Here is an 8,810-nt window from a genome sequence, read left to right on the forward strand (position 1 = left end):
ATATTTGGCTAAGCTTTTTAGGGTTTCTGCTCCTAACCTCTCAAAGCCAACTTCTTAGGAAGGAAAGCTTTCGTACTCTGAAAAAAAGGAGGGAATACTTTTGGGGACTCTTCGTCAGTCTCTTTTCTTTTTTTCTCTTTGATATTTCATCCTCCTTTGCTCCTCTTACCCCCAAATCTAAAATCATCATTACTTCTCCCCTCTAGATGTTGAATGTCTGAAATACCCATCACTGTTCCCTAACACTCATCCAAACACAATGGGGCTTTTTGATGAAAGAATTCCTATCGGTGAAGAAAAACCATGGCTTAAGGAAAAATCAATCCTTTTATAATTGCATTGTAATTGGTTAGATTACAAAACAAATGAATAGATTAATCATTTATTAAAGGTGTGTCAAAGATCCCACAAGTCATCTTTTTTAATCAAAGAGCTCACATAGAACCTACACAAATGCATAGAGACTGTATTGAGACAGTGAAATTACATACTTACATGTGTCTGATCTCCTTCATCTTTGCATCTAATTTAGACATGGAAGATGATGTGGAGCAATGGAGGGTTCTAGAAGTAAACAAGGAAGTGGGTCCCATAATTACAATTAGTTGATACATTCATTACACACATAAAATGTAGCTATTGTCTTTTGGTGGTCCATGGTAAATTCTCAAACTTTGTGGTGAAGTTAGTGCAACTACATAGGTGACCATTGCAACCCTAGGCACTCTATAAGTTTAAACTAATGTCAGATCTGGTTAAAGTAAGAATCTGTATTGGATTTTATTCAAAATCTCATAAATAGGTCCAAATTTGGATATTTTGATTGGACAAAATTTATTTTTTATTGGAAAAAGTAGAAAAATTGTCTTAAAATTTTAAATAAAGGGAAAAATTACAAAATCTTAAAAATCCAATGGATTTCCTTTCCATTAAATTTGAAATATTAAGAAAATAAAAATATTTCATCATAAGAAAATATTAATTTCCTTGAAACCTTCCACCATTAAAAATTTTCTATATTTAGGTAACCTCAAAACCCAATTCAAGAGTTAAAAATTAACCCTAGTTAGGGTTTCCACCAATTCCAAAAGTGGGTTAAGGTTAACAAAATACATATAAAAAGAAGGGTAGCTCATGTTACCTTTTATTTTCTTTTTTCATCACAAGGAGATACAGTATTAGAGAATTCTGTTTTAGGTTTTCAGGGGTTTTTTGACAAAAGGTCCTGTTTTGGTGGGTTTTTTTTTTTTTTTTTTTTGGATTTGGGTGGGAAAAGAGGGGCAAATTTTTTGGTGATGGAGGTCCTCCCATGGCGGCTCTGCGATTCAAATTTCTCAATCCTCAGAAAGCCTCTCTAAATGGGTAATTTCTCACATCTTCACTATCTTCTTGTGCTTTACGTGGAATATGTTTTTACTGCTTACCGTGGACTGTCGATCGAGATTGGACCTCCTAGGTTTCAGTCCCAAGAAATGAAATTAAGAACTCCGAAAGGGGAATACCAACCGATTGAAGTTGTTTAGAACATCTAATGCCCTAGATCCACTGCTGATGGCTTACTTGATTTGGGTTTTGGAGTCATCCAACAAGTTGATACCTTGAATTCTTGGCTTTTCTTAAATTTATATCAAGCTTTATTCTGCTTTATGTTTTCGTTTTCTTTTGGAGTATATCGTAGTTTGGGGGATCATTCTCAAGGTTTTTACGAAGAATGCAAACGGAATTCTGGTTTTAAGATTGATAGTAATGTGGCTCTGTCTGATCGTCTTGTTTGATTGCAAAGGATTTGTTGGATATGTTGTTGTTACCTGTTTGATTTTACGTTTCAATACTGTTTTGAGTGGTCAATATTAATGACTTGGAAAAAACTTGGTTTACTCTGTTGGGTTAGTTCCTCTTAGCCTTGTTTGTTAGGGAGTACTGCTTCTCATCCTCCCCCTCCCACTTTCCCTTAAGCTGATGCTGTTTTATTTTATTTTGTTGTAAATTAGGTTTCTTTCTGTGGAATTGAATGCTTTTCTGAGGTATGGAAGACCTATGGTTGTAGAAGCCGACAGTGGTGGTTGAACTATCATTTGTGGTAGGCTATTTGTTACAACTGGCAATCTGAAAGAAAAGAAAAAGGGAGTAAAAAAGAAAGAAGGGAAAGAGAGAGAGAGAGAGAGAGAGAGAGAAGAAAATGGAGTGCAATAAAGATGAGGCCACCAGGGCAAGAGAAATTGCTGAAAAGAAGTTCACAGCGAAGGACGTTGCTGGTGCAAAGAAATTTGCTTTGAAGGCCCAAAATTTGTATCCTGGGCTTGAGGGACTTCCCCAGATGTTGGCAACTTTTGATGTTTATATCTCTGCGGAGAACAAAATAAGTGGGGAAGCAGACTGGTATGGAATCCTTGGTGTGAGTCCTTCGGCTGATGATGAGACAGTTAAGAAACAGTACAGGAAGTTGGCTCTCATGCTTCACCCTGACAAGAACAAATCGGTCGGGGCAGATGGAGCATTTAAGTTTATTTTAGAGGCCTGGAGTTTGTTGTCTGATAAGACCAAGAGAATAGCATATGACCAAAAACGTAATGTTAAAGGATCTCAGCAGAAGGTTCCACCTGGATCTCTGCAGAAGGTTCCACCTCCTAGTGGGGGAACATCAGCACCACCTGGTGCAAACGGTTTTTATAATTCTGCCCATACAACACCCTCAAACAGTAAAACTCAGAAAAGTTCTGCTCAAGGCCGACCACCACCAGCACCTCCTTCATCATGTCCGTCAAAATCAAATTCGTTTTGGACTGCATGTAATCGCTGCAAAATGCAATATGAGTATCTCAGGATCTATCTCAATCACAATCTTCTGTGCCCCAATTGTAAAGAGCCCTTTTATGCAGTAGAGACCGCTACCCCGCCTTCAAATGGTTCTAATAGTCCCACACCGTGGACTTTCTCTCAGCAGCGTCAGAATTCAAACCATCATACAACTAACAAGAATGCCTATGCTCCTGAAAGAAACGCAGCTGCTCCCAACATGGGACGAGGGGGGGTTTCAGGTCTCGATTCATTCAATAACACTAACTTCCATTGGCATCCATTCTCTAGAAAGGCTGGTGTTGATAGTGCAACTGCTTCAGGTTCTGCTGCTGGTCAAGCTACAACTCCGATTCAGCAGGCCTATGAGAAAGCGAGGAGAGAGCGTGACGAGGCTCAGGCAGCTGCAAGAAGAGAGGAGGCACTTCAGAGAAAGAACCATGTCCCTAAGGCTGGTGGTTTGTCTACTGGATTTTCTAATTCTGGTTCTAGCCATGTTGTCAAAGGAGAGAGACCTGTGAAGAAACGAAGAGGCATGGATGGTGGAGGGAGAAATACTTATGGAAACACGGAAACATCTCAAACTTCCACCGGAACTAGAGGAGCTGGGATAGGAAGTGGAGTTGGAGTTAAACAGGGTTCTTCTGAAACGGAAAGGGTTACTGGTTTATCTGGTATTGTTAAGCCTAATGGTTCGAGAGAGTTGTCACAGCAAGAAATCCGAATTATGTTGATGGAGAAGGCACGGGGAGAAATTCGGAAGAAGTTACATGAATGGAGCTTGGATGCTGTAGCCAAAGCTGCTGACGAGGCGAAAGAGAAAGAAAAAGACAAAGTAAAAGCTACTGTAAAGGGCAGGACATGTGATCAAAGTGAGGCTGGTGCTGTATCTGTGGATACCAAGAAGAAAATCCATTCTGACAAGGTTTTATCTGGTACTTCTGGTGCTGATTTAGATACAGATACCGTTGAACCCATGTCAATCAGTGTTCCTGATCCAGATTTTCATGATTTTGACAAGGACCGATCTGAAAGATCATTTGGAGATAACCAAGTCTGGGCTGCATATGATGATGATGATGGAATGCCTCGTTATTATGCCATGATTCATAAGGTGATATCCTTGAACCCTTTCAAAATGCGTATCAGTTGGCTGAATTCGAAAAGTAATAGTGAGCTGGGACAACTAAACTGGGTCGGTTCTGGTTTCGCTAAAACTTGTGGGGATTTCAGGATAGGCAAATATGAAGTCAATAAGTCACTCAACTCTTTCTCACATAGGGTGAGATGGATGAAAGGCACACGAGGAGCCATCCGAATATTTCCCAAGAAGGGCGACATTTGGGCCCTCTATAGGAATTGGTCTCCCGACTGGGATGAGCTTACCCCTGATGAAGTAATACACAAGTATGACATGATAGAGGTGCTGGATGATTATGATGAGGAGCAAGGTGTAACCATCAGTCCTCTGGTTAAGGTTGCTGGCTTCAAGACAGTTTTCCACAGACATTTGGATCAAAGGGTAGTCAAAAGGATCCCAAGAGAGGAGATGTTTCGGTTCTCACATCAGGTCCCTTCTTACATGCTTACAGGTCAAGAAGGTCCAAATGCTCCCAAGGGTTGCCGGGAGCTGGACCCTGCAGCTACTCCATTGGAACTTCTTCAGGTGATAATGGATGCCAAGGAAGAAGAGATTGTGGAGAATACTGAGAAAGCTGTGGAAGAAGAGATAGTTCAAATTGCTGAAAAAGCAAACACAGAAAATGTGGTGGAGAATCCCCAAAAAGCTGAGGAAGAGATTGTCAAGAATGTCAAAGAAGCTGATACAGAAAAAATGGAGAATATTACAGAAACCATAAAAGAAAGGATGGTGAAGGCTGAAAAACAACCATTTTATTGAATCTTGGAAAATGTAAGCCTGACTGAAGCAGTGGAAATTAACTTTTTTGTGTAAAATTAGATCAAATTGATCCAACATTTCCTGGGTTTGTGTGGCTGTTTGCTGTCGGGACCGGAGAGTTTCATCTGGAGTAGCATGTAGATGCTGTTAGGGCTGAATCTAACCTCAGTTTTGCCTAAAACTTCAAAATAGTTTAGAATAGGTATAATTCAATTTGTCTTGGAAGTGAATACTCACTAAAGTGTTCTCTCTGCTAGCTGGAGCTTCTTTCGAGTATCTGTTAGTGGGGTCTGTATTTACTTCCCTACAAGAGTTGGTTGACCCCAAAGAGCAATTTGTCTAGCAGTTGCAGCTGTTAAACACAACCCCACCTCAGCTGTCAAATGTTCTCATGTATCTGACAATGCTTTACTTGCTTCGTTTCTTGTTCTTATAGTAGAATATGAGGAAATTGCAGTTTTTCCTTCTCTGTAGACTCATATTTTTGGTGGTTCTGATTAAGGACCCAAAAGAAATAGTGTAGAATATAAGCTGATTTCCATTTCTTGCTCAATTCACTTTTCTTGATTGGTATTACTGTACTTCAGAAAAAAAATAATTGTTTTTTATTTTTTTTCCCTCAAGGACTTTGGATTGTACAGAATGGTAATATGCATGACAATTTTACTATTAATTTTATTTTGCTTCAGTTTCTTGCTTATAAACTGAACCAAAAACACTTATTAGTAAACCTGTAAACTTGGTGGTGTACTGCCCACTTATATTGAAATCATCTGTCTGATTCGCATCCAGTTACATTGTCTTTGGTTCTGCGTCGAACACCAAGAATAGATTTCAATCAATTTATCTCGTCACTGAGAGTGAAGACCATCTTCTAGGGAGAATGTTGCCTTAGTTTCTAGAATGGAAGGTCCACAAAATAGTTAATTTCCACTGCTTCAGTCAGGCTTTCATATTCCAAGGCTCAATAAAATGGCTGTTTTTCAGCCTTCTCCACCACCTTTCTTCTATTGTTTCTAAGATATTCTCCAACATCTTTCCTGTATCAGCTTCTTTGACATTCTTGACAATCTCTTCCTCCTCAGCTTTTTGGGGATTCTCCACCATATTTCCTCTGTTTCCTTTTTCAGCAATCTGAACTCTCTTCTTCCACAGCTTTTCTCAGCATTCTCCACAATCTCTTCTTCCTTGGCATCCATTATCACCTGAAGAAGTTCCAATGGAGTAGCTGCTGGGTCCAGCTCCCGGCAACACTTGGGAGCATTTGGACCTTCTTGACCTGTAAGCATGTAAGAAGGGACCTGCTGTGAGAACCGAAACATCTCCTCTCTCAGGATCCTTTTGACTTCCTATTGATCCAAATGTCTGTGAAAAACTGTCTTGAAACCAGAGATCTTAACTAGAGGATTAAAGGTTTCACCTTGCTCCTCATCATAATCATCCAGCACCTCGACCATGTCATACTTCTATATTACTTCAATCAGGGACAAGCTCATCCCAGTTGGGAGACCAATTCCCATTGATGGCACCAATGTCGCCCTTCCTGGCAATTTGGATGGCTCCCCATGTGCTTTTCATCTATTCTCACCCTATATATGTGAGAAAGAGTTGAGTGACTCATTGACTTCATATTTGCCTACCCTGAAATCCCCACAAGGTTTAGCGAAACCAGAACCTACCCAGTTTAGTTGGCTCAGCTCACTAATACTTTTCGAATTCAGCCAACAGATACGCATTTTGATAGGGTTCAAGGATATATCACCTTATGAATATGGCATAATAACGACGCATTCCATCATCATCGTCATATGCAACCCAGACAGGGTTATCTCCGAATGATCTTTCAGATCGATCCTTGTCAAAACCTTGAAAATCTGGATCAGGAACACTGATTGCCATGAGTTCAACTGTTTCTATAACTGAATCAACACCAGAAATACCAGACAAGATCTTGTTAGAATGGATTTTTTTCTTGGTATCAACAGATTCAGCACTAGCCTCACTCTGATCACATGTCCTGCCATTTACAGTAGCTTTTTATTTGTTCTTTTCTTTCTCTTTCACCTCGACAGCAACTTTGGCTGCAGTATCCAAGCTGCATTCATTTTACTTCTTCCGAATTTCTTCCCTTGCCTTACCCATCAACATAGTTCGGATTTCTTGCTGTGACAACTCTATCGAATCTTAGACTTGCCAATTCCAGATAAAACAGTAACCCTTTTCCATTTCAAAAATACCCTGTTCAGCTCCAACTCCACTTCCTATCCCAGCTCCTCCAGTTCTGGTGGAAGTTTGATACGTCTCCTCATTTCCATTAGTGTTTCTCCCTTCCCCATCCGTGCCTCTTCCTTTTTTTCACAGGTCTCTCTCCTTTGACAACATGACTAGAACCAGAATTTGAAAATCCAGTAGACACACCACCGGCTATCCTCTTAGGGACATGGTTCTTCCTCTGAAGTGCTTCCTCTCTTCTTGCAGCTGGCTGAGTCTCCTCGCACTCTCTACTCACTTTCTCATAGGCCTGCTGAACCATAGTTGCAGCTTGACCAGCAGCAGAGCCTGAAGCAGTTGCACTACCAACACCAGCTGTTCTAGAGAATGGATTACAATGGAAGTTTGTCTGATTGAATTAATCGAGAACAACCCCCCCTCTCCCGGTCCCATGTTGGGAGCAGCTGTAGCGTTTCTTCCAGGAGCAAAGGAATTCTTGTTAGCTGTATGATGGTTTGAATTCTGAAGCTGCTAAGAAAAAGTCGGGCGGGGGAGTATTAGAACCATTTGAAGGTGGGGGAGTGGTCTCTACCGCATAAGAGGGCTCATCACAATTGGGACATAGAAGATTGTGATTGAGATAGATGCTGAGATTCTCATACTGCATTTGCAGCCTATGTGCTTGGATACATCCAATCTCTACGAACTCCAGTTGACTTACAGTTCTCTAAATCACTTAACATAGGACTGAGTTTTCCTACACCCACTGTCAAGGTAGACCAAGGGTCCTGTGGGGATTCATTGACTTCGTACAAGAGGTGTAGAACATTTATGACCCTTGATGGGTGTACTTTTCCTACACCGATGGTTTAGGAAAACTTTTCTCCTTCAACATATGAACAGTATAAAATAAAACTGTAAATTCCTACCAGTGCCAATTCTCAAAGGATCCTTGACACAAGCAGCTCACGGCTTCCAAACAATCAGCAAGAATTATATCCATTTCCACTCCGTTTCGCACCAATAATTTGATTGCTCCTTCAATGCCCCGTAGTAAGGGTGTCAATTTAGAATCAGAATCAAAATCAGCCATTTGAAACCGAACCATAAAAATTCGGTTTTGTTTTGATTTTTGGTTAAAACTTTTGGTTTGAATTGAACCGAATCAAATGAGGCGTAATCCATATAAATCGAATTCGAATCGAACTTGATCATACTAAACCCTAAAACGATAAAACACGAGTTTTCTAAGATTTCAGTTTTCACTTTGTCTCTTCCACTTTTGCTTTTGACTGTCGACTCTCCTCACTTCTCTTCTACAATTCTACACTTTTCTTCATCTTCTCTTCTACAGTTCTACACTTTTCTTCATCTTCTCTTCTACAGTTCTACACTTTTCTTCATTTCCTTTTTCATGATTTTCTTTTTCAAGGCCAGTACACGATATTCCCAAGTCTCGTATGAACTGTATGTAACCGAATATAGAATACTAAATAGGAACCCAATAAAATTGAATTGATTCAGTTTGGTTTTGATTTAAGGATATTTTGATTTGTACAAGACTTGTCAACCTCAGAGACCCCAGCCAGGAGAAGAAGAGATTTGGAGATGTTAATACAAAGACCTGATCGACATACATTGAAAGTGATGCAAGCAACATAATGGTCTCTACCAAAGGGAAATCAGCTTTAGAGAAGATCATGAGGTCAATGGCAACGGCCAAATGGAAAATCTTAAGAGCCATCATACATTTGGACAAAGGAGGGATGAGACCAAAGTGAAGATTTAGCGGGCAAGGGGATGACCCTGATGAATCTCAACAAAGGGTGCAAAAAAGCCAGTGGATACCAAGAAGGGGGAGAAGAAATGTAATGATAGATCCAGTTGATGAAGACGAGGAAAG

The 8,810-nt window shown here is 40.2% G+C and overlaps 1 protein-coding gene across 3 annotated transcripts; it reads left to right on the plus strand.

Annotated features, from left to right (window-relative positions):
• Nucleotides 1-1,221: 1,221 nt before the first annotated feature.
• Nucleotides 1,222-5,276, plus strand: LOC122672926. Of its 3 annotated transcripts, XM_043870434.1 has the most exons (4): nt 1,223-1,362; nt 1,992-2,139; nt 2,170-3,019; nt 3,104-5,276. In XM_043870434.1, the coding sequence occupies exons 3-4, from the start codon at nt 2,180-2,182 to the stop codon at nt 4,694-4,696; spliced, it is 2,433 nt and encodes an 810-aa protein (XP_043726369.1). In that variant the 5' UTR covers nt 1,223-1,362; nt 1,992-2,139; nt 2,170-2,179; the 3' UTR covers nt 4,697-5,276. The 3 variants fall into 3 exon arrangements, with proteins under 3 accessions (XP_043726367.1, XP_043726369.1, XP_043726368.1); XM_043870432.1 differs by having other exon boundaries at nt 1,222-1,362; nt 2,170-5,276; XM_043870433.1 differs by lacking the exon at nt 1,223-1,362 and adding an exon at nt 1,400-1,589 and having other exon boundaries at nt 2,170-5,276.
• Nucleotides 5,277-8,810: the final 3,534 nt, after the last annotated feature.

This window comes from Telopea speciosissima, chromosome 8 (assembly GCF_018873765.1).
Source record: "Telopea speciosissima isolate NSW1024214 ecotype Mountain lineage chromosome 8, Tspe_v1, whole genome shotgun sequence".
Lineage (NCBI taxonomy): Eukaryota > Viridiplantae > Streptophyta > Magnoliopsida > Proteales > Proteaceae > Telopea > Telopea speciosissima.